Genomic DNA, 27,092 nt, shown 5'->3' on the forward strand with positions numbered 1-27,092 from the left:
TCAAGCATTTTTCTTCTTGGCTGAATCCTAAAGACATCAGGCTGCCTATCATGTTCAATTTACATGTTTCATTCAAACTAGCAAATGCTGAAAAATGTTATCACTTTTATATAAGCTTTCAGGAACTATAGAAGTCATGTGATTAAATCCAAAGAAGACTGAAAGAAATTCTCAATTCCTTAAAAAACTTTGAAAGACATTTTAGGTTCCTATCAACAAAAACTTATTCTTATCAAAACATGATCCCCAACATCTGTTCAGTATTCCATCTAGTCCAATTAAAAAATAGTTAAAAGTATGTTTTAACTTGTTTCTAAATGTTTACCTTGAGTGACACATACAGAGTGACCCAGCATTATGAGCTAGAGGTACAGGGGTAGCTGCTGAAAACTTGCCCAGGAAAATTCAAACAGTCTCATCCAAGGAGATTTTCATCATTAAGAAAATATGTGTGTATATACAGATACACACACACACACACACACATAGGTATATTCATATATATAGATGCAGTTATATCCACAGTGAAATTTCTATGTGCAGGTATATATGCATACATAAATGAATGTGTATATAGGTATGCATATGTGTGCATACATACATGTGTTTCTATGTACAACTGTATGTATGTACAGATATATTTATATAGTCTTGTAATACTAGTCCATATGAGTTACCATTGTTAAACTAGCGTATTTCCACTCTGGTGTTTGGTTGCAGAAATGTACTACTCACCAGTTCTGGATACCCTACAAATGTTTGCTGAGAATATATACTTAGGAATTCATAGATCCAAAAAATGAACTCAGAATAAGTGAATAAAAAGTACATTTTTTCAGCTATTCTTTATTTATATTGACAGAAATAACCTTTTGCACAGTTTTGTTTACTCTTCACATAGATGCCAAAATATCACCTGAGACTTCAAATACCAGAAGAGATGCTGGAGTTAAGGCTATGAGGAAATGCAGTAGATTGCCTCTAGGAATGAGTGTAACATTATCCTTAACCTCTAGAGATCTCAGACATGCATTCAAAAGCCTGATTTACCATTTAAGTGTTCTCTCAGGACATACTGCAGAATAACTTAGAAATAAGAGTTGAAGAGAAAGATTTTGAATATAAAGTGAATTGCACATTTTTCAGCATAAAACTATCTTTTTCTACTTGTCATCAGTTTATTGATGAATTCCCAAGGATTCTTAATTCTGTTTATTTAAGCTATTTAGATTTAAACATTCAACTTTGGAGGCATGATTTTCCTAATTCTTGCCAGGAGTTAAATCATCCCATAAACATCCGAAAGCAGAATCTGATCTCTATAGCACATATTCACTTCAGCATATATATAGTGAGTTATCCTAACATTACAAAGACAGATCACACAAAGAGTCTCTGAAGCCTGTAGCCCAGAAGATAACTCTGCCTGGGTTTCTTGAGGCCACAGCCAGATTTCTGACCGCTAGACAATTCTTTGTCTCCGTCCAGCCCTCATTCAATAGCTAGATCTGTTGGAAAATGTTTGACCATCTGTAATAGCCCCTTTGTGCTCCTGCTGCATAAATAAGTCTTGAAATCTCCAAGCTGGTCAAGGAAAAGAACCCCTTGTTCATATATTGCACAAGCAGCTTCTGTCTGCTCCTTCTCAGTCACGCACAATTGATTCTTGATAGAATCACACATTTTCTTCAGCCACAAGTGACAAAAGGAAGGTGTGCACAGGCCTGTGACACTGTGGCTTCACTGGGACTGCACAGCTGACAGTGCCAGCGGCGTGCCAAGTACTCACATCGAGAAATAGGGCAGTAATCCCAGGGCACAAGAGGATCATCTGTGTAACACCAGGGACCATGAAAATCATCATCTGGATTGCGGCAATAGTTTTTCTTCAGTTTACTAACATCTGGTTCTCTGAATATTTGTATATGCCTACAGGGAAAAAAAAATTCAAAGTGTTGAAAAGCTTTATACTATAGCCCAAATTTTCAAAGGTTAAATGTTGCTTTGCTCCACATTGTATTATTAGCTGATTGAGAAGCCTACAGGTCAGGGTTTAGGGTTGGTTAAAATCAAAGGGAAGATGAGACTCAAATATTTTCTGGATCTGGGACCAACTTTCCTCTGGTTGGTATTTTAAGCACTGTGTCTACTGGTCAGCTGGGAGGCTTCTAGATCTCCCACTGAAGCTAAAATCTATAGATATCCTCAGGAGGGATCAATATACTGATTAGAAGAGTGCCTGTGATGCCCGCAGAAAATCTGCAGAGCACAGGTTCTATCTCCTGCAGGTTAGCAGCACAAGGGAGCATTGAATCTACAAAGCTGAATCAAAGGCAAAAGAAAGGCAAACTAAGAAAGCAAGCAAGGATGAGCAGCAGGCAATGAGAAAGATGAACGGCTCAGACCAACTGCAGTGATAGGTCACCTAAGCTGCAAGCCTACGTGAAGCACTGTAGAGGTAAAATTTTGAGGCCAAAATCTGAAGCAGAGGAAGAAGTTTATTTTTGGCTTGTCAGATGCAAGGATACAGGCTTCTTTAGTTACAGCTGTACTGCTCCTTCAGTTAATAACCAACCACTCATGCTGCCTCTACAACCCCCATAACCAGAGAAACTGTTGGAGTGAGACAGATAACTTCCCAAAGAAGTTCCCAGATAGAAAATGGGTGGGAGTAAGAAAAGAAAGGCTGATCTGTGCTCTATTGGATGAATGCAATTGCATCAAGCATCCAGTAGGTTTATACTGCCTGAGTCACAGCTAACTAAGACTTATCATGCTTCTCAGACAGCATGAGCTTAAACCTCTGCTTCCCTTCCATGGTCAGGAATATGGAATACACTGGAATATGTATCCTCTCTCTCACTATCCGTGGGGAGAAACACATGTAGTCCAGCTGATGATACCAGACATGGCCACTGAAGTCTGTCTTTTGCAATTCAGCTTCCCCAAAGACTGACTTCCTGACCTACACAGTCCTTCCAAAGGACAATGGCTTGTATGTTCAGCACTGTGGCTCTACAACAAGTACCAAAGCTCATATTGACACATTTGCATCAGCCTCAGAACTAAAGGAAAATGAAAAAGAAACTATATTCATCACAGCCAGCAAAACATTTTGTGAATCAAGGTTATGTTGTTCTACTACTTGAATATGAAGCCAAAGTAATGGTAAACAACAGAAATTGCAGGTCTTTTCATTGGCATTGGATGTCAGTGTCACTAGATCATAGACTAAAGAGTCAATTTCAGGCTGCAAGAGACATTAGGTGGTTTGAAGTCCAATCTCCTCCTTGAAGCAGCAAGAGCTTTGAGATGAGGCTGATGAGACAACCATTTCCTCTTATTTCTGATATCATCATATTGTAGCAAACTTTCAAGGACAAGGATAGGGTAAAACAGGCCAGTAAACTGAACACTAAGAAACTTCCCAAAGCCTGCCATTACTGGTTAGCCTGAAAAAAATCATGTTGTGCAATATATTTAAACACAAAGAAAAGGAAAAAAAAAAGGTTAGGAAAACAAGGATAATAAAAGCTCCAGGACATAAGGGGCTACTTTAGAATCAATGAAGATGAAAAAGAGTTGCCATCTGGAGGCAGTATTTATTCAGGACTCACTGAACCATCTCTTTCTGTTTCATATGTACACACCTACGTAAGTCTTCAATATTTTTGTCCCATGTGGAGCAAGTTAGCCCAAATCTTGTCTTGGATAGATTCCCCATGTAACTCTTGCCATTGCCACGATAACAATCTGAAAAAAATGATGAGACAAAAAAGTGGAGGGTGATTGTGCAACATTAAGAACAAAACTCTTCCTTTCCATCAGTAATCCAAATTACTAAAGACAAGTGTTCTTTTAAGCAAATGCTGGACAATTAAAGACAATTGCATAAATCAGATCAGAAGAAAAATGGAAAATAGTTTTAAAATTTACATACATAATCTCCTGTTTGAGACCCTCATCCCCAAGACAGCTGTATTTTGATTTTTGTCTTACTTACATGGACTTGGAAAATTTCTTTCATAAATAGTTGGTTTATGATTAATTTAGATGGGTCTCACAGAATATCCTAAAAGTTATCAGAAGCTAGTTTATACAAAACCAAGAAAAAATGGTCCCCTATTCCTCCTTCTATAAAAGAACAGGCATTCGGTTTAGCTGTGTGCAGTTTTCAGATACTGGCAACAGTACATAATTCTGGACTTAAGTACTTCAGCAAAATCAAAAAATCATCATGACTTTAATTTTAATGTAATTCAAAAACTTGCTTGTTCGCTCCAGCAGAAGTCATGTTTAATTCATAAGCTTTTATCACAAGCCTTTTTGAGACTTTTCAAGAGAATTGTTTAAAATTATCAGTACTATAAAGACATTTTGCCTAAAGCACTTAATTTCATATTCATCAGTATTTTTACTTTTTGATAATTGATACTTTACAAGAAACACATAATGAATGTAAAAGTTTAATCCTTTCTCTGACATAAGTCTTGCAACTGCAACTTTTTAAAATTTATGGTAACAATGGCTAAAATTTAAAGATGGAGATGTTAATGCAGCCTGATGTAGGGTTATAGGTCTGAGGTCTTAGCCTCAGTTTATGCTGTGATTCAGGATGCAACATTAGTCCTTACAGTAATACCAAAACCTCATGGGAAAAACATTTGCCTGAAGACTCAGAATGAACCTCACAGGAAGAGGTAGGTAAGAACTCAGAGGATCAATCCTTTCTAGACCAGGAGCTATTTGCAAGAAAATAAAAAGGGAAAAATAATCGTTTTTGGTAGCCTGATATGCAATTATAAAAAGACTGTGAACCAAGGAAATCATCTCAGCTGTGGAAAAAGGCCTTTCAAACTAAGAAAGGTAAAGACAGTAGACCAGATACATAGATAGGCCTAGCCTAAAAATCAGGTCCAATAAAATCTTTGCTGCAGCTTTCCCTGCTGGAATTACAAATTAAGTGAGAAAGGAATCTCATTTACACCACAATGATCCCCAAGTATGCCAATAAAACCAAAGCAGAATGACAAAGGTGTAATGCAGACACAACTTCTCCAGTTTTTAAGGCTGTCTACTTGATGTTTGGAACAGTATGGCATTCACTTAAAATCATATTATCACCCTTTCCTCTGTTACCTTGTTCATTTGATACATCACACTTAGGAATCTGGGAGCAATAACCAATACGGATGTTTGGGTCAGTGGTAAAGCACCAGGGTGATTCAGATCCATCTGGATTTCGGCAGTAGTTCTCCCTCAAATCCCTGTAAAAATAAATATGTTAGCTCGCAGCAGGGATAACCTAAACCCACCAATGTGGTCCATTGTTTTTTGTCATGAAATAACAAAAATACAGGCTCATTCAGGTCTCTGTGTTACTGACCAGTGTCAAGTGCAAGGAGATGAGGAGCCAGTAAGAACATGTGCAGAAAAAAAAAAAAATTGTAACAGGAATATGTTTGTGGAAATTCATTTTCAGCAGACACGTGTTGATGGGATATGAGATTTCATTTTGAGATTAACAATATTTGCATCCAGGATCCTCCATCAAAATTTGCATGCAACTGACATTGGATACACCTGCAACATATTAAAAGGGCTTTTAAACACAAACATTACCAAAGTGCTTTAAACTCCCTGTACTTTGAATGGTTCTGCTGAGTTTGGAGAAACAGAGTGCTTTAGATTATCAGTAACTCATTTAAGAAGCTGAATTGTGGAAAATAAAAAAAAGGGTATGTCGAAATTCTATACAACTGTTACCTTTAAAGTAAAAGTTAGTCACAAGGGAGCATCTTTAAATGTCTTTTGCAGCTTGCATGAAATATTCAAACCTCTTAAATGTAAGTTTTATTTCCCCGTCTCTGGACAATTGTTGCCATGTTCTGTGCATCTCCATATTTCACTGTATTTTTAACATCTGCAGAACTTGCTGATAACAGACTATGGAAAGAATGGGCCTAATACTGCAATTCTTAGCAATATTTACCCATCAATAAAGATATTTAGTGCAAACTGGGCTATCAATAAAGATATTTAGTGCAAACTGGGCTGTGGCTCCAATCTGGTCAACAAGGTTTCCTCTAGGCTTAGTTAAAAAAGAACTGAATGAGCATTACTAAGGCAACTGCATAAAATTAGTAGATTATTCACACCTTGGGAGTTTATGAACCATACAGAAAGGTTTGATGACCAGTGGTCGTCAAGTCTTATTGATGCATCTATATTTAGTAATGAGACAGAAAAAGGATTTAAAATATGAAAAATTAAAGAAATGTTTTCAAATATTATGAGCGTTAATTATTACAGAGAAGATTACATTCAGGTAATATTTAGGACATATTAAAGTTAGCAATCAAGCTCTGAAGAAGTTTTTAGTTCCATGAAAAAAATCTAGTAGAAATGTATCCATTTCCAGGTGTTGGGATCCAGGTCCCAGCCTGGAACACATCCAGACACTTCACAATCATATCGGTGAATAGATGCTTGAAGGAGAGGTTAATGAAAATCCCAAGGGTTTCACACACATTCATCTAGAACTATTCCTCTGAGATCTGAAGGACTGATTTTCCCAGGCTTAAATGATTTTGAGCCTCAGCAGGGAGAGTGGATGAATCAGAACAAGGGGCAAGGACAGAGCCCTATGGTTTGTTCCAGCGGCATGAATTGTTAAACATTTTAAAACTCAGCTCTTCCCCCCCTGCAGTAATAATGCCCACATGTCTCTACTCACTTGCATTTGAAGTTCTCAGGAGTGATGTTGTGCTGGTGAGGAAACTGGGAGTCCCACCTCTGGCACTGGATTCCACTCCATATGGTGCTGACGGTGCCACGGTAGCCCTCGCCCTGTCCCCGAACACACGCTGTGGTCTCGGCTGCTGCCTCTGTGCTGTTCACCACGCTCTCCTCTGCAGACCCAGACAAGAAGGGCTCTTTCATTCTCTTAAGAATGGCTCAGGATGTCAGGTTTGAACTCCACATTACTGATAAAGTCATGGATTACATGATGTTCAAATCATGGTAAGTGCAGTTTAATTGGTGATATTGCCAATGTGTTTATAGAATAATTTTCTCCTCTTCATATTAACAACATCCACTAAAAATCCAAAATCAAAATAAGTGCCAGACTTTATGCTAGTTTATCCATTTGCATGCAAAGAGGCTGTAATATTTTCTTGCATGAGACACCTGGCCTATGCTGTACCATTGGAGGTTAGAAGATATTCCTGGTTACTTTTTCAAGTTCAGCAAATACCATTCCCTCAGCTTTAAAAAGCTAAGTGGCCACCCACATGCACACTGTTAAACATGGTAACACATATTTGTAGGATTAAAATACAATTGGGTTTCTCTAAAGATTTCCCAGAATATCAGGTCACAGGAAAAAAAGATGAAGATAAAAAAAAAATAATAAAAAACTATAGATACTATTATAAGATAATGCACTAAATTCTTCTAGAAGGTTGTTTTGGTTTGGTTTGGTTTTTTTATGCCTCATATGGTTAAAAGAGGGGAAAAAGCCTGTAGCTTTTGAAATCAAAGATCAGTATTCTCTACAGAGAGAAAAGTGTTTTAAAGACTAACAAATTCATCAGACTCAAGATCTCTTACAGATGTTGATATACTCTGCACTCACCCTGGTGTGGGCTGTCTTGAACTAAATTCAGAAAAACAGTGGTTTTGAAATGACTCATTCACATAACTTAAAAGTCTCTTTTTATTTCTTATGCAATTTTCATAATTGCAAATTAATGGCACAGATATTGCATCAGATATATACAAAGTAGTACAAAACTAAATACACTGCAGTAAGAGCATTTCTTCAATATTTTCAAAAGCTCCCAATACAATATTTTAAAAGAAACTGCATATCTGTAGGCACATGCTATGGTTCACAAGTCTAATTTTATTAATTATCTTAAAAGTATTAGTTGCCAGCAAAAAGTATATCAATAAACTTCTTTATTTAGTTTTCTTCAAATAGTCCAGTGAATAGAACAGTAATTGTGTGTTACTCATATTGTAGTTCACTCCTGGTAACTTGAGCCAGTTCCATGAACTTGGAGAAAATATGGATCTTAAGGAAACCAAATGTCATAACAGATGGTTTTGGCTGATTTGCTGACTGATCTTTGACGTTAAAGATCATTTCCCTGTCAGATGATAACATCAAGTTTTGCAGTTGAATTATACATTTATCCATGCATCCCTTTAGCTCTTCATCTGGTTGATGTTTTTAAGTCAGTGTTTCATGGTCAAATTCATTTCCTGTCCCTCCTTCCCAAGGCAAATGTTGTCCTGTTTCAAAGGGATTTTGAGTTCCAAGCTCATTCCAAAGTCAAAAGGATATGGCACTGCAAGTATCACAAGGAGGTTTCTGCAGGCTGACAAATGCACTCTTTCTAGGGGAACTCATCAAACACTCTTGCAGCTAGTAACTTTATATTTAGTCTTTAAACATCACTTTTTAAATAATAAGACTACAAAAAGATGAATTCATACAACTTATAGTAATAAACAGCTGCAATACTTCTGTTTTCCATGATAAATAATATATCAAAACAAATGGAGTTATACTCTAAAATAGCTTCTAAGCTGATTAGAGTGAACATTGCTATGCAACATTCAAATACATATTAGTCTTTTTCAAAAATACATGCATTTCTTTTATACAAACGAAAGAGATCTGGGAAAAAATCTGAGGGGGCAGGGAAGAAGAGTTCCATAAAATGATAAATTTCAGCATGCACCCTGGCTTCATAATACTTCCTAAGTAAATTAATAAATAAAACTACATAACTCTAGCAAAAAGTCTCCTTAAATAATAATAATGATGTACAAAAAAATCAGTCAAATATGAGCTGTTGCAAAGACCTTATCTATACACAAAATCTACTTTTTCAACTGTAATGTAGGGCACCTACTCTGTACTCAGTCATGCTAAAGAAAAAGTAATTAGGTTGTGTTTATGCATCATTATGTGGGTTTGTTTTTTTTTTTTTCAATCAGATGCCTGAAATGAAATATGTGATGCATCAATTGATTTAATCAATGCCATAGTAATTTTGTAGAGCATTCCTTCTTGCACATCTGCACATACACAGGTAATTGTTGAACCATACATTATGTGTCTGGACAGTGACCCCTACCTGTAGATCATATTTTACAACTTGGCCATGTCAAAATATACAATGTAAAGGCATCAGAAGAACTTAATTTTCACATTGTCATGAATATTTGCACAGCCAAGCCACTTCTGGAAAGACTTGCACTATAATGACTAAGAGAGAAATTATTTCAAAATCTGTAGCATGATTATCTGCTATTACTTGTGGCAGCTCTCAAAAAGAATTCTAGTAATAAGAAGGATCAGTAAAATATTCTTATTTTGACTAATAAACCAGTTTAATTGTTCCAAAAGTTCCACAGAGCCCTCCCCAAATTCTTCTTGCTGTACCACCTGCATATACTACAAATGTCTCATTTTGAAACATGAAAAATGAGACTCCAAAATATGTCCAAAATTTAATTCTGAAATTCTGAGGGCTTGTGCCCTCAGAACCAATTCCCATTCTAGCTATTGAGTCTCACAGAAAGCTCAAAACTTACCAATAAAGGCTTGAGAAATCCTTCATTCATCTGTCGATTCCACAAACAGCCATGATGGGAACAGTCTCCCTATTCCTGTTAATGAAAGTTGGGCTGGATGTGCACAGGAACAGGCAAGAGCTTGAGGAGCAGTGCCTGTCTCACCAGACACTGCAGATTATAGAGCACTTGCCAAAATAAGAAGTGCCCAGGCTGTCCAAGCCTACAACTTACATAGTCATCTCCATTCAGTACTGGTCTTGTTGTTGCGGCTAATTACTCATCACCCACATAGCAAATTAAGTAAATTTAATAACTCTGAACATGAACATCAGATGTGCAGAGCATTGGTGAAAGAGCCCTAAGACCACACTCACCAGCTCTCTTACAAGGCAAAGTCAAGATCAAGATCAAGATCAAAATCTATAAAATCAAATTCCCATCCTTACACCAGTAAATCCTCTAAAATATAAATTAAGATCTGAAAATCCAAGGTATTGTTCCAATGAGGAAGACAATATGAATTTAGTTAGATTAATTTAAAATCAAAAAGCAATCTTTACTTTGAAGTACTTACTAATCTTTCATAATGGAAGTTCCCATGATTCTTTTGCTTCAGTTCAATTTTTTTAGTTCTGAACTGAGATTATAAGTACTGTTAAAGAAAGATCACACAAAATTCCACCTAATAAAAGACTACTATTTATAATTTATGGATTAAGTGGCACTTGTTACTCCTGTAGGAAAGTTCATTATGAATGGAAGAATTTGGTAGTTGTTAGCATCATTTTCCTGCTTTTAAACTTTGTGGGTTTTTTGTTTTTTTTTTAATTCTGGATGACTAAGATTAAACATGTAACTCAGACAGCCATATGAGGGGGTTTCCTATTAGTAGTATTTCTACATTCACATGTTCACTCCAAAGTCCCCAACCAAAGGGCAATAATGCAAAGATATCTTTTTTTTGTTCCATAAACCCCTCATTTTTTGATACTTCAAATTACATAACTTTATAAATATGGGCCAGCTCATGCATTCATAGAATCTTAAAAAAGATGAAACATTATCCAGAGCCTTATGTGTAAAGCCACAGATAGTCCTCCCAGTTCTGGTTCTCACAGCAACGCCAGCATGAGGGAATCAGCAGGGGCCTTGAGTCATTCCACAGCTGAAGTAACCAGCTAGATACTGTTTCACACTTTAATCCCAATGACCCAGAAGACAATCCTGCACAAATTTTAGGTCAATGGTGAGAATCACACTGACTTAAAAGAAGGTAGAGATTTTGCTGGAGAATGCATGCTCTTTCATGACAGTACAACCTACATATTTGTGGAAAAAGACATAGCTGGAAAAGAAGCAGAGTCCTAAATTATATCATGAGGAAAATACCTGTTCTTGCTTATATTCAGGCAATGTCTCTTCTACAGTGTCAGTAAACAGAAGGAAAATGTGCTCTGATTTGTAGCACAACAATTTAAAAAGTTGATTCTAAAGTGATCTATGCAATTCTGCAAATGTTATTAAGAAAGCTAAGTGGCATTTTGAAGTTGCTCATGCTCAGTTACATGCTCAGTTTTCTTCAATGTACCATGGCACAGTATAAGAACGGAAGAACAACCCAACTTGTTTTGAGTGTTTTGCTTTTTTTTCAGTAAAAACATATGAGAAAGTGAAGAAATCAATTCTAGCCAAGCTCAAGAATCACAGTACTGAAGAACTCATTGTCACCTAAAACCTTCACACATACAATTCATTTGTCCGTGAGCACAGAAAGACCTTTCCAGGCTGTTCCAATGTCTACATAAAGGCTTTAAATTCAAACAATTTTTATTTTAAATTTATTTTAAAAAAAAGTCCCCTCACATTGAGAGTTTTTAAATTTCACTTTCAAATTATCACAGAAATGATAAAAATTATTTGAGAAGGATCCTTTTTGAGGTAATACGGATTAAGCTGTTGCATGAACAGTGCACACTGGACCTATTCTTTGTCTCCTCGTAAAGCAAGATGGAAGGTAACACTTTATCAACCTCTAAACATCAGTCTCTTTTCCCCATCTCTTTCTATAAACATCTTTATCTTACACAAATATTAACCTTAAATGAGTCTAACTTTAATTTGTTTACCTACAATGATTCAACAAATAACTCTTTAATCAGAACTGTGCATTCAAATGGACAGTTGAAATCTCTGTTTCTAAAGAATGACTAATTTAATATTAGTGGGTATTTGCCTTCCCAAAGGCTGTAGTCACACTGCAACAGTTCATTTTAAATCTAGAGTCTCAATTTTGATGTTTCATTACTTGTTCTTTCCCATCCAACTGAGGCCTTTTTTGAATTTTCTCAAAGCTCTTCAAGCTCTCGTCACCCTGACTACTGTCAGTGACTACTGATGGCAAAGGCTGAATCCACAGTAAAGGTATCTGGCTGGACATCAGGTAGGCATCAATGAAACACTGTCCTTAACAAAGTAATTCCAAAAAGCTCTGCAGTTCTCAAATGACTGATATACATAGCTTCCTTTATGGGTCTCAGGACCTCTCTAAAATCCATCCATAGAGGAGCTGCTACCCATTTGGGCTTTAAAAAAAGCAGTATTAATTCCCTACTCCTGCCTTCCCTATAGTCAATGTTCTCATTTATGCCAAAATCACAGTCATTTTCCTTTTTCATGTTTGCTGGCACTGCTTCCATTTCTTCATTTCGTCCTACACTTCTTCATTGCTGTTAGTTGTCCTTTTATCCTCTCTTCTAACTAAAAATTTTCTCAAGCCAAAACCACAGACACATATGTGAGCAACTTCAAACCAGTCCTGGGGTCCCCAAAGTCTTAATCCAAATCCAGTTTTTGCAGCTTGAGCCATCTCTAATTCCTAATTGCTCCTGTCATCTCTTTCTCACAGCCCTGGCTGTAAGCCACAATGTTTTATGCTGCATTCTGTGCTTGGAAGCAAAATTACAATGCCCTCTCTCTCTTCAGTCTTAAAACCATATTTATTTTCTAAACGCTTCCTTCCACCAACTTTTTTGCTGAAAATTTTGTATATGAGCTGTTGTCAGCATTTTGGCTATAAAGCACACTAGCACTCACGACATGTAGCAAAAAGCCACAAGCAGCATGCTGCCTTGTGGTCACTCCCCAAGCAGAGGACACCTACATTTTTGTATACAGTCCAAGGACTTGGATTTGCAAAGCATTTTTCCTAATTAGTATTTCTTGTAAATTAAATAAACAGTCCTCAGCATAGGAATTAAAAACCTGTGTGAGAATCCAAACCACAAAGCTATAAAGACCTATAACTCATGATGTTCTCTTTTTAGTGTTCTGAGACTGCAAACAGCCCCAGCATCAGAAACACAGAGCAGCCACCGAAACCCAGAACAGCCAAGTGCTTTGGGCTCCCTGCTAGGAGGTGGGAAAACAGTTTTTTTATGAGCCTCAAGAAAGACAGAAAACTGAAATAATTTCTTCTAGTATTCTGGCCATCAAGATGGTGATTTAACAGTAGCATCAGCAATAAATTCCCTCAGTGGGTTATAAAGGAAAGCGTTGAGCACCACTGCATCTTACATAGAGGCCAATGTCATAGGCCTGTGAGAAAAACCCTTTGAAATTATCTGCTGGATTAAGCTTTCATGACCCCTACTTTTAAACTTTTTTCTCATAGAGATTGCCTTATTAATTTCAAAACAGATACAGTATTCTGCAGGGAAAATACAGTTTTACATGTGAAATTTCCACTGATTTTAATATAGTTTCTAACTGAAGGAAAGAATTTCTAGTTCCTTCAGTGAACTTTTGCCTAGAAATAAGACAAAAGGCTTTCATCACAAAATAAAAATCATTACACTGTGTTTTGGAGTTGTTTTTAATTTCATGTTGATCTTTACCTTTTCTTCAGGGCTCTGCTATGACTTGGTAGACAAAGGTGCTAATCCAGAGTTTTCAGGAGATGTCCCACCTAACTATTTTATAAGGCTGAGGCCAGACTGGAGATACTGAAGTTGCATGAGGCGTAAGCTTACGTGACCAACAAAGCCAGATGTGAATTATCAGAACACTGACACATCAGCTCAGGAAATGCCAAAGGATAAAGGTTTATAAAAGTTGCATTTGTGAAACAGTCAGCTGTAACTTAGGAATATTTTTTTTCATAATAGTAACAGGGGAAAAGAACAGTTCTAGTATGCTCCACATGATTCATATGTTATCTAATAATTGGAGAAGTGTAGGAAGCACAGTTTAGTTTAAAAAAACAAACCACAAACCAAAACAAAACCCAAACCAACACAGGCCAAAAATCCAAAGCAGCAGCTTCTTAATGGAGCAACTAAAAAATTGAAAGATGATTCAGTTGCACAGCTAAGCAATCTATGTTCACAAAGGAGATAGTCTGAGCTTTCCCCTTTATCAAAGATTATCAGCAAGCCTAGATAAAAAGACATTAATTAGTCCTGTAGCTCACAGGTAAGACAGTGGTGTTCAACATGGCTGTGACTTAATGGGGGCCTGACCCAAAACAAGCAGCGATCCTGCCAAGTTTCTTCTGTCTCTGGAGAACCTGATTAGACATTTCCCAAAGTATCAAAATAACTCTGCCTTTTTTACAGGGAAATATTTTTGACAATTTAACTACCTTATACTGGAATTACAATGACATGAGATAGAAAAGTTAAATTACTCTACATCAGGTGGTACAGAATATTCTCACTCAACACTTGGATTTCAAAAATTGAAAAATTTATTAGACCAGACTGAATCTCCAAGACATCAGAACTGGCCTAAGCTGTGAAGAGCCAAGGAGAGAAAATTCTGAATTATTGGTGATTCAGGCAGAAAACATGGCATAATTTTTTCGATAAAAATTCTAAGTGGAGGTAGAGAATCCCTCTTTAGGCAGCAATGGCTCACAAATAAAGTTTCACGTCAGAGCTATTACCTCTTCCCTGCCACCCATCCCAATATTTAAAGTAAGTTTCAGTAAAACTGATTCTGCCATCTGCATTAACCCCAGTATTACCATGAAAGTATAGAAAAATTGCTTTCCTCAAGTTTTTAAGGAATGATCAAGAGTTTTACCTTCCTTGTCCCTTTATTTCTCATTTAAGACATCGCATTATCAGTAAAATAAAGCTTTCAGATCTGTCAGCAAAGTCAAAATGATGGGAGCTTTGTAGACATAACACGCTGTAGTAAGCTCTAGAATGCTGAACAAGAGCATGTCAAAGTGAGCATCCAACAATTGTGCACCTCAACGTCACTTTGATTCAATTCCTTGTCTCTAAAGTGTGGTTAACAAATGCCACCATCTTATAACTGATGAATGAAAAGAAATTAATTTCCTGTGGACTGCTTTGATATGGAGTGCTGAATATCACAGAGAGACCCATGTGGAAATTAATAATTCTATCTTCAGCGCAAGAGTGAATAACGTGCAGGACCCAAGGCCTAGACCCAAGGCCTAGAACTGCAAAGCAGTAAAGAGTTGTTAGCAGAGGACATTGAGGAGGGATTATGTGTGTGCACCAAATGATGTTTGATACTCTCAAATGATAACGCAAATATTCAGCATGGCCAAACTAATACTGTACATGAGATCCTCACAATTTTGCTGTCTCACTTTTTTAGTTCTTGATTTTCATACATTTTAATGCAATTTACAGTACATAAGCCATACACATATTCCAGTGGTAAGTAACACACAACTCCTCTTTCCTGTCCAGATTAAATAGAAAGTGTTTATAGGAGACCATCTTTGAAAGCTGTGTTTTAAAAGCCAATGAAGGGCAATGAATGAACTAGCTGTGGTCCTATACTGCTTGGAATATCTGTGTCCAGATTTTGGAAAGGAAAAGGAAGTAATAAATTTTGCTTGAACTCACCACACGTTTTAATTGCACAAAACTCCCAGGGGGTGTTAGGGTCAAGAGTGTAGCACCATGGTCTCAGCTTGCCATCAGGATTGCGGCAGTAATTATCATCAAAGCCCTTGTCAGGATATCTGCAAACCACAACGAGAAACGCGTCAGGGAAGTCTTCCTGGCAACACTGCACTGCCTTCTACAAGGTACTTAAAGGACAGATTTCAGCAGAGGCAAACAAGAACTGGTTCCTATTAACCTTGGGTCTGATCCTGTAGGATGGATGCAAATATGCTTTTAACGCTGTAAAAAAGTTAATAACGTATAAACACTTTCCAAATCTCCAGCAGTCAGACCTCCACTGTGGGGATTCCCTGCTGTGCTAATGCACAGGGTACCGGATAGCCTAACTCCACTAATTGCTAAACTCTTGCTCTTGTGTCTGTCAACCGATGACCAGACACTTAAACCACTCTTTTTTTTTTTTTTTTTAAACAGACCAATTAAATGTGAATTATCTAAATACTGCCTGCCATGCTGGACTCATTAAGAAAACAGGTTCTTCAGTGCAACAGCCCTGGGTTCAAACTGGAAGCTATTTTGAATAGCTTTGCTACTAATGATAACTCCATTTTTGTAACAGAGCTTATTTTTGGTCATGCCCTCATTTCAAGCATTGGAAGAAAGAAGGAGAGAAATAAGTAAATAACTTCCGTCTCACTTTATCTCATTAAGACTTGATAATATTGTGCTATATTTAAATGTTTCCACATTCCTACAGCCATCACTGACTCTCAGACAGATATCCAAGATATGTAGGGTTTTTTGTATAAATACATGATACTAACATCTGTAAACTTGAAGGAGATAAATGCATCAGGTTGGGGTTTTTTTCTCTAGTGAATACAAATTGTCTTGGCCTTCCAGTTTTATTGAAATGTGTTTGCAAAAGAAACAAAAAGTAGATTTGCCTCTGAGGAAAACCTGAAAAGTATGTAAGAGAGCAATAAAGTTAACTACTTGGGACCCTGAATCCCTTTACAACTGCAAGCAGATGTGTTTCACACAAGCAGATGAAAATATGATTTTACAAGTGTATGTTTTTGCTAGGATGCTTTTTCTGTCCAATCATCATGCTAATTTTGACTCATTTGCAACTTGATCTCCTATTTCTTAGGAAAAGTCAGGTTTCTTCAACTATACAAGGGACAAGGACAAGATTTAAGTAGAATTCAAAAAAACATAAAGAAAACAAAAATGGCAACAAAACCACCAAGGAGAACCTCACCAAACTGGTAATTCAATGGAAGTCAAGAACATGGTAATTTCAGATCTAGCAGCAGTACCCTGTTTTCTGCTGGGTGTAAAACAAACTTTAAAGAACATGTTGTATCCAAGGATTTCCCAAAAAATAGTTAATGGGCTAATAATACAAAGGAAAATCATATGGGTTCGGCCTCCCAGTAGATGCAGTGATGAGCCTTGATGCTGTTGGAACATGTTCCATGTCAAATAACGTGGAAAGTGCATGTTACCACCCAAGAACCAAAGTGAGTCCAGGAATGGCAAAGTATCTGCAGTCACAGCTCACAAAAAGCATTCAATGCAGCTCTTGATGCAAAGAATCCACGCTGTAGAACACAAATGTCTGTCTTTGCACTGAATGCTCCATCCTTCCTAATATTGCCCATTATGTGGCCTATTCCCGTATAATATAAAAAATTCCCACATAGTGTATCAAGTACAGGTTATTTACTAATTTAAACTTAGGTAGAGATGTTCTTTCAGGATCAAGCTTTGAGTGGCTTCATGGGATGGTGTAATGCCTGTGAGCCATATCTTTTCACTGACTAGATACACTTGTCCATTTCTAGAGCAAAACTAGACTTCTCAGTCAATGGCTCTTCCCCCAATATTAAGGGAGGCTTCTGTCATCCTTCATACCCAGCAAGTAACAACTGCTATAGAAAAGGTCAAGTAATACCTTTAAGAAACAAATATTAGCAACAGATAAATAATAGGGCTTCAAAATGGGCACAAACTTCAACAGTGAGCCTATGCAGGATTCCCTGAAAGCTGTCTCTTTGTTGTACACAGTTCTCCTTCCCCAGTACATTTGGGCACAGACCCCTTTCTTAGACCTAAGAAAGAGCCTGAGGTGTCAGAGATCTTCCAGAACTCTACATATTTCTGGGTTTTCCCCCTTGAAACAGCAGTAGCTGTACTTCACTGCCAGAACTGAAATGAAGCATCAAGATACATATCTTGTTTCAAAATCCAGATTTTACCTCAGTTTCTAGAGAAAAGGGAGGAGAGTATGAGTCAAAGAGATAAAGATTTTCTTTTTAAAGACACAGAGGCTGACCTCCAACTCTCCTGGAAATAAAATGAAACTTAGTATCTAAAGTTCTTCACCAATATTTCTTTTTCCTTTTGTGTTTTTTTTTTTTGTTTGCTTTGGGTTTTTTTTAGACATCTAAGACCGAAAACTTGATTTTTTATAAAGTAAAGTTTCATACAAAATATTTGTTAGTATAAATTCAGGGTACTAATAAAGCGATGTTTGCAGTTATTCACCCCCTATTCAACCTACTTTCCTCCATGTAGTAAATATTTTCAAAGGATGATTGAGTTTGAGCAGAAAAGGACAAAAAACTTTTCCCCCTTATGATGCTCTATGCCCAAGACATTATTCTCAGTGGTCTTCCTTCCATCCTGAGGCATAACTGTGCCCATGAGGAGAAGGCAAAAGAAGTGGAGTTTCAGAATATAATTCTGCATCCACTAATAGCTGGAAACGGGCCATGCAGGAGCTGTTTGGGAGAATTCCTTTGGCTCACTTCAATCACATCTAAGCAGACAGTATGCATCTTCAGTAACTGACCTCTGAGAGGAGTAAATGTGGAACAATTCAATGAGGTGACAGAAAATAGAGTTGTATTTACCCTGAGCCAAAAGCACTGTCCAACAGTATGTAGACTGGTGCATTTGGAAAGATTACCATCTTTACTAATTTTCTTCATCATTGCAACTGATGAAGCCATCAATGAAAATAGGTTTAAATCTGTCCAGATAATACTTCCTGGTTTGCAGGTTATTTACATTACACCTGAATGATATACTATAAGTGTCTCTGGAGACTGGTATATTTTAATGGGTCATTTGTTCCAGACCTTTTCTCTTATTTTTAACTTATACAACTATGAAAAAAAAAAAAAAAAACCAAAAACCCGGCAAACCAAAACCTTCAGCATTTTAAAAATGTGGTATAATCAAAGTATAATTGCTACTACTTTTAGTGACCATTCACAGAGCTAATTAACATCAGTGTATCAGAAATATGCTGGACTACATTACTCTTCTGAAAGCCCACTCAAGTCAGTTCAATCTGGACGGGTTGCTTTTGGATTAAAAAAATACAAAAGCACTTTATTACTGTCTGAAAACTTTCAAGACGATGTTCTCAGAAGGAATTATTTCAAAGAGGAAGATGATTGTTCGTAAGACTGTGGTTAGTCTGAAAAGTCATTTTGCAAAACAATCAGAAATTAATGGAAAAAAAGAAATTTCCTCCTGACAGTAAAATTATTATTGTTTGTACCCATGAGTTCTATAAATGTTTCACACCAAAGGAACAAAACTGTTTCTGTGACTTATTCTAGAATACACAGTAAGTGCATGGCAGAACTCAGAAACAGATTATCTTCAGTCCCACTCTGTTAATACAAAATATTTATTGTGGCAAAACAATGGGATAGACTGCTATTATTCATGAAACAGATCATCCAAGCCAAGGGAAAAAACAGATTATGCCACATAAGCTCCAAAACTCCAGATCCTCAATATTTTGCTGAATAATCAGGCTTTCTAAAATTTACCAATACCCATATCTCTTAGAACAAAAAATAATGTTTTATGTGGTGAAACACTTTTACACATAAAAAGATACTTTTAGTGGAAGGTCTTAATCCTTTGATTTTGTTGATTCTTGCAGTTTTTGTCTGGCAGTTAAGTTTATTCAAAACAATATATAAATGGAGTTAATCCAAAATTCAGAATAAAACTAAAATGAAAATGTAATCTAGTTTGAGTTGAACAGAGACCCCCTCCTGTGTGGCCTAACCCCTTCCCAGCCTCTCCCACCCACAATACTTTCAGAAGTGTGTATTATAGATGACCCTTTGTAGTTGGATGAATTCGGCCCAGTAGGACACACACTAACAGGGATGAAATTTGTCTTGCTATTTCTGACTCAGCTTTTGGCACTGTGAATCAGTGCCTAAATTAAAAAGAAAAAAAAACAAAGAAAACAAGTCTAATAAAGAAATCCATGTTCATAAAATGCTAAACGGAATGATTAAATCCTTTCCCAGGGAGAATAAACAGATGCAATGGTCAAACAGTATAGTCAAACAAATTGGATACTTAAATGTGATTATTATGGAAGGTCACCTACAGCTTTAAAGATGTTCAATATTGCGAAAAGGAGGATATTGTTATTTGACAATATTGGAAGTTTATATTTATCAATTGTGCTAAGACATCTAACAAAAATATATTACTTTAAATCATTATTTATTAGGTGATTAAGTTATTTAAGCTGACTGCAGCTGCATACCAATACATACAGAAACATTCAGCGGTTATTTATTTACTGTCAATGAACTAGGGAGGAATTTTTGATAAAATAAAGCAGTAGCAGCATTAGTACTCTAGTCAGGCACAGGATATAACCAGAACTGCACAAAACAGCCTCTACTCTCCATCCTGCATCTCCATTGCATCAGTAGCCAGCCTACACCAGGGGCCAGAAGCCCAAGCATCTAAAACTGGTGAACTCCAAAAATTTCACTTGAGCTAATGCTAGTTTTGCTCAGCTGGTTCCAAAATGTGTGTAATTTTCAAATTATGATCAAATGGTCTTGCTTGGGGGCAGGAGAGGTTACCTCTCTGGACGAAATTTGTGCTTGTGTGGTCTTTGAAGATCCCAGCGCTGACACTCTTTGCCTGTCTCAGTGTGATCCATTGGCCCCCGATAATTCTCTCCATTGCAAGTCATGCATTCAACTAGAAAAAAAAAAATGGACACTAGTCATTTATTACACTAATGATTTATAAAACAACAGCAACAAAAGAAACCCCAAAAAAACCACAAACCCAAAATAACACCCACAAACCAAAATAAAACCAAACCAAACTCAAAAAAAACCCTCTAATATCAAACCCTAAATCAAAGAAATCAACATAAAAAAACCCAATGTGTCCCTACTCTTATATAATTATACCAACTTAAGGAGGTATTAAACAATGATATCTTTCTGTTGGGTTGTTACGTGTAATGCCCTTTGGAATATATTTGTATCTATTAGCACTATTCCAGATGCTTAAATTTTATATCACTTTATAGGACACTTACAGTTTTGAAGCAGGTAGAGGGGAGCTACTAGAGGCATTCATGTTCCTATCAATATTTTACTAACCTTATTTATGGTTAGTAAGAGAGAGAGACACATAGCTAAGGATGAAGTATTTTTTTAAAGGTGATATTATCTATCTAGCACCATTTATTTTTCTACATCACTCTAAGTCACAGTATAATTGCAGGACAAGCTGAAGAGCAGAATATTGGTGAAATTCCAATTTCAGTGCAGTACAGTATGTCTCTTTATATATCCAGTACTTCCTGCTATGTATGATACTGTATCTTTTTTATGGTAATGGTTTTTGGCAGCTTAAACTAAGTCCTGGTTTGAGAAAGTTGGTTGGGGGTACAGATGGAGAGTGGTCAAAAGTTACCAAAGGAATTTGAAAGCATTGTTGAACACAATTTAGAATGAAAGGTCTGAAAATATAAAAAAAAAAAAAAATCACCAGAATTTACTGTAGGCAAACTTCTCAAGTACTCCCTAATTACAGTAATTATAAGGAAGGATCATTTAGAAAGCACTATTTTAAGAAATTACAGATATCACAAAACATCAGCTACCAAAGTCTTCATACTAAAGCGAGCTCCAGGTCAAATATCTCATTTGCAGTTCACGTAAGTTTATCTTTAAATGATAGATTTTCACAAATTCTCAAGCTCTGTGTAAATTATTCTATTCCTCCTTCCCTTTCTCTCTCCCTCCCTCCCTCTCCTCTTCCTTTCCTAAGGACAGCACAGCTATTGCATGTGACACATTAGCAGGAAAATTAAAGGCATCCTATCTTGAAGATTTAAATAGGTTGATTGACTGGAACTGAATTGGCTGATTAGCAAGATATAAGAGCTTAATTTGGAGGTTAACAGAACTTAAAAGTCAACAAATTCAATCTTGAATATAAAGTGTCTTTCAAATTCTGTGACTTGAAAGTCAAATGGGGTTGGATTTGCTAAGTTATACTTATTTACAGTATTTATTCAAAAAAGCAAAATGCATGCTTATCTTAAGCTTTCATCTTGTAATCCAGTATCTACATTTTCATCAAAAAAGAAGACGAAAAGCTGATTTTACCATGGAATGGCACAAGATGATTTTATCACATAGTAATACTGAAATTGTAATGGATTCACTATGGACTAGACCAGCATAAAGAAAAGAATCACATTTGTGTGATCAGCACAACTTCATTGTTCAAACTCCTCCATAACCTGAAAAAAGCTGCTGAGCCTGAAACCTTCCAGCACACTGGAAAGTCACAAGACCTCCTCTCCCTCAAACAACTTCTTTTCTTGCTATGTGAGTTACTCTCACTGAGAAATCACCTATTATTTCTCTAAAGGCCATGAGCGAGTGATTCCTGGGAGCTCTGTGCAGCTGCTGCCAGCAGAGCAGAGGCAGCTTTGTGCAGGAGCTGTGCTGGGTTACCTTCTGAGCAGAGGGGGATGTCACAGACTTCGTGGCGCGTCTCTGGGCTGGTGGTGAAACACCACGGGCCTCCCTCTTCCCCTCGGGGGTTTCGGCAGTAGTTTTCCCTCAGGTCTTTTCCCCGATAGCTCGAAGGCAAAAAGCTAGTTTTAAAATGACAATCATTACAGTATAAGAGCATGCAAAGGTTGGGGTTAATCATACTATTTTTACAAACAGTTAGAAACAATCACATTTCTGCTTCCTTCTCCCTCCACCCTGTCTAAGCAAATGCACACACCCAAATATCTGTCCGTACACAAATACACATCTTCAGTTGGGATTACTCAACCTAAATGGCCTAAATCTGGGACAATTTGTCTAGCCCATAGCGTGCTCAAGAGAGTTTTACTCCCATCCCTCAGCTGTCCAGAGACAACTATCTAGGGCAGAGCCAGAGGCAGTCACACACTCCCTGCCAGCCTGCACTGTTTTCTTCTTCAGGAGTTCTGGGTGCACAGGGGTTGATTGGGTCTGTATCCAGGTGGGGGCTGTCTTTTGTTGGCACGTACCACAGGTCCAGCTGGGCTCAGAGCTCACCTACTATGTGAAACCCACAAGCAGAGAAACCCCTTTGCATCCCTGGTCAGCCAGCAGCAAGAACTGATCATCAGCAGCTTGCGAGTGTGACCAAGTCTGTGCTACACCTCACTGAGAGGCTTTCACTGCCTGAAACCAGGGACTGCTTTGTATATCAGCACAAGAGATTTCCCCAGATGTCATTTTAGCTGTTCTTAGCTAAAGAATGTTCATATTCATTTAGCATGCTCCTTCATGCTCTGCCACAAACCCCACTGTGGTCACCTTAGGGTCTGCTACTTACAGACCCACTCATAATTGCATTGTATGTGTTCAGAAATTTAACAAAACCTCAGCTGACTTAACATGTCCAGGATCAAGGTGTTTTCTTCTCAGCTATCTGTGAAAGTATGTGCTTACATCTAGAGAAACCATGTCATACACAGTGACACATACACACTTTATACAATAGAGATATAGAAATATTTACACTTATAAATAATGCTAGCTTATTTACCCAACAAAATAAGGAACAGCTAACCCCACAGTAAGGAACCCAACCCCAGAGCTGGTCTGTTCAGTGTGGCTTCAACAGCTCATGACCACATTCAGGCTGCACACTGCAGACAATCCTGAGGCAATTCTGTACCAGTTACATTGCAGCAATACTAAGCAGCAGCTAAATCTCTGAGTTAGAAAGCAACTTAAAATCAGAGATCTGTCTTATGAAGGTTTTTTTGTTAGTTGAAATACTGAGCTAACCACATAGGTGATCACAAAAAAACTTGTAATTGAACTTAATGAATTTATTTAACTTTTTGAGATTTCTAAGATTTGTTAAACTTTTTAACTAGTATTTAAGCTTTGGTGGAAATAAAAATTATGCACCTTTTATTCTAAAAGTATCTAATATTTTATTTTGAGTGCTTTGGGAGAGAGAAACAAGAAGAAAATTTTGGCATGACATTTGATTCAAGTTTTATTCCAATTAATGAAATATTTGAACTAACCAAAGTGAAAAATGCCTCTTTTAATCACATTATGGTTCTAGTCAATGCAGTATGGAAACATCATATAAAGATGCTATTTTATTTTTGGTGCTTGTATAGATTAATTTTTATGTCATTCCTTCTGCCTATAAAAGTGGTGCTTTTTTTTTTCCTCTGTAGTCTTATAATGTAAGTATCTTAAACTTTTTTAATGAAAGACCCTCAGGTGAACATTTTTGATGAGACATTCCGACCTACATATGTGTTAAAGTGGTATGTTAGTGCAGATTAGAATATTCTATTTAACTTTTCTGCTCATTAGAAAAGATAGGGAAAAGGCATCTCAAATTACATCAGATATGCTGTAAGAGCATTAAAAAAAGAAAAATTCTAAATGAGTAGCACTAGGGATGCAAGATGGGTCAGACATACAAATGGCTTCAACAGGTACTGAAGCAAAGTTCTTGAGAAAAGAAAAGATGATTTGCAGTGAAGATCTACTCAGAAATGGGAGAAAGGGCCACTCCTAAAACTGATGATTTAATTCATCTCCATTAGGTAAGGAAAGAAAGAAAAAAAGCCAAAAACTGAAGCCAGTAAGAGTAATGGTAAAAACAGATTCAACCACACAAAAGCCATGGAAACTAGCCAAAAGTCTATGAAGCCTTGGTCTGCTCTTTGACCATTTCTCTTTTAGACCTTTTTACATTGGTCTTTTTAATTTAAAACTCTCTAAGAGTCTTAAAATCTGTACTAGGATGGAGATGACAATAATAGAAAGCAGAATTTTGCTGGGAATCTCTGTGTTCTGATGGAATACAAATAATTAAAAATATGACTTGCTAGATTGAAGCAAAATTTTCAAGATGTTTCAATTCTTCCTAGAAATATAATTCCAAATTATTAAAATACATTTCTTCCTTAAATATGAAAAGGGGATTTATTTTCCAATGCCACTTTGTGATAGTCAGCTGTTGAAAAAAACTGACCTACAAAGCTGAGCCTTTTTTACTAATAAGTTCCAAACACACCACTACTGTCTGCTTCTTCCCACCTCCCTCATGTCTCTGATGATGAAATCATATTTTCTGATGTTGAAAAACAAAATTAGCATGCAGCCACCTCATTTATCCGGTGACCTTTTAAAAATTAAACTTATTGCACAAGGCAGGAGAACAGTCACTCTCATAAAATTCATCATAGAAGAGTGGCTGTCCAAATGCATTGGATAAAACTTTGTGTGTGATAAAACTGTGTATGCTGTGTATTAAAATGCAATTTAGTGATAATATGTGCTAACCAGACACTTTCCTTTTTCTAATTATATAAAGTCACATGTATATTATGTAGAATAAATGTTCATTTTTGCTTAGGGTATAATGATTAAGAATTCTGTCACTTCTGAAAGATGAAGATATCTAATTCAAGGTGTTGAGTCTCAAGAAGTCATTGCCTTGGGATCTGGTGGTATTTATGGTATGCTCCCAGTTAAGAACAGGTCTGGTCCCAAACTGAAGAGCAGGCACTGTCTTCTATACTGTAAGAGCCAAGTCCAGTAAGTCTAAGCCTGAGGCTCAGCTTTGTAACACATCATAAGAGGACAGAATTCAACTATCCTGTGGCCTTTTAATGTTGTTCCAAGATATCCTCTTGCACACTGGATTGATTTGGTCAGGACAGGACTGAGCAGTGCACAGCCCAGTTCCTTACCAGCAATCTCCAGTTCGGCTCCTCCTAAACAAATTGCTGACCCTGGGAGTCTGGAGCAAAGGCAGCAATGTGCATAGCAAGCCTATGGGTGAAAGGACGTTTTGGCTTTGGCTCTTGCAGTTTTATTATCTACATGGTTAAAGCCAGTACAAAAAGGTTGAAAGAGAAGTGGTTAAAGAGTAGACCAGTACTTTTTAGTCCTTTTAACTGGTTTCCGGGAACATTTGTTGGGGATGAATCTGTTTTTACCATTACTCTTACTGGCTTCAGGTTTTGGCTTTCTTCTCTTTTTCCTTAGCCAATAGAGTTCAACTAGATTTACTCTCAAGGTGTAAGTTTGGCCTCAGTTTCTTACTGTATCAGAGCCTACTCTGAAAAGATAAGTCCTGTACATGCTCCCTCAGTCTTAACTTGTATAATATGAAGGGAAGGATTTCAAAGCCTCAGTGCTTTCCATGGATTTGTTGCCTGGCCTAAGTGCTCTATAGAGTTTAACATATTTCATAAATAACAGAGAATTGACAGTAACTATGCAAAATATACCAACAAATTATACACTAAGCAAATAGGTGCTCTACTATCCCCTGCTTCATAATAATGTTGTTTTGCTCATTCCTTGGGAATTAGAAAACAGAGATGAACTTTCAGACCCTGGGCTGAAATAATGCAGATGTTTTGTTTCTGCCAATAGCTAAGAGATCAAAAGGATATAAACACCTAAAAAGAACCCCCAACACAGGAAAGAAAGAGATACAGACACACAGACTGGCATTAGGAGAGAACTTTTTGCAGAAAGTCCTAGATAAGGATTTTCTGGGATCTGGAGAATGGCATCTCTTGGAGAAAGGCAGGAATATACTTAAGAGATTTTGTTGTCTAAGGTTAGTTTTCCCATAAATTCTTATGCTTTATGGAAGCTGTCTGGGCACTATTTCCATTGTCTCTGCTCCTGAACTCTTACCTGTGCTCATGGGGGATCATTGAATTCCAGGCCTGACACTGGATACCACTTTTTGTAACAGATATTGTTCCTTTATAGTCTGCTCCTTTTCCAATGATACAATTTCTGACATAATCTATTGAAATAAAAGAGAAGAAAATGAGGGATTTGGTTAATGTATGAAAAATTAAAGCTCATCTTCTGCTTTCACATAAAATAATATATTTATTACCACACCTACTTAATTCTTGAAAATACTGTTTATTTATTGACATACATGCCTATCTTTTTATTTTTTCCAAATATTGACCACTATCTGACTCCGAAAAAAAAATCCTGGAAACGTTTCCAATGTATCTGATTGAAAAAAACTCCATGTCTGAGGACTTAGGTATCCCACTCATTGATGAGGTACAAAAGAACAATATTAAGTAATAAATGGTAACTCATACAAGCTCATACTGAGCTGCTCAGTAGTAAACTGAAGTACAAATCGGAAACTAGTATATATGACAGTAGGCAAACATGTAGATTAGAAAATTGACCAACAGCAAGTATGTAGACAAATTTGCATGACAGCAAACTAAAC

The 27,092-nt window shown here is 36.9% G+C and overlaps 1 protein-coding gene across 5 annotated transcripts in view; it reads right to left on the minus strand.

Annotated features, from left to right (window-relative positions):
• Window positions 1-27,092, minus strand: part of HGF (hepatocyte growth factor) — a 58,219-nt gene that overhangs the window by 13,327 nt on the left and 17,800 nt on the right. For 4 of the 5 annotated variants that reach the window (XR_009486627.1, XM_059847446.1, XM_059847443.1 and 1 more), the window contains exons 4-11: window positions 26,525-26,639; window positions 22,307-22,449; window positions 20,405-20,525; window positions 15,480-15,598; window positions 6,737-6,911; window positions 5,140-5,267; window positions 3,651-3,753; window positions 1,790-1,929 (exon numbers count right to left, since the gene is read on the minus strand). Coding sequence is in view for 4 of the 5 variants with exons in the window: in XM_059847446.1 (XP_059703429.1) it covers window positions 1,790-1,929; window positions 3,651-3,753; window positions 5,140-5,267; window positions 6,737-6,911; window positions 15,480-15,598; window positions 20,405-20,525; window positions 22,307-22,449; window positions 26,525-26,639 (1,044 nt within the window). In the remaining variant the exon portion in view is untranslated. The remainder of the gene's footprint in view (window positions 1-1,789; window positions 1,930-3,650; window positions 3,754-5,139; window positions 5,268-6,736; window positions 6,912-15,479; window positions 15,599-20,404; window positions 20,526-22,306; window positions 22,450-26,524; window positions 26,640-27,092) is intronic. The other variant, XM_059847444.1, reaches the window with a different exon arrangement.

Source organism: Haemorhous mexicanus, chromosome 5, assembly GCF_027477595.1.
Source record: "Haemorhous mexicanus isolate bHaeMex1 chromosome 5, bHaeMex1.pri, whole genome shotgun sequence".
NCBI lineage: Eukaryota > Metazoa > Chordata > Aves > Passeriformes > Fringillidae > Haemorhous > Haemorhous mexicanus.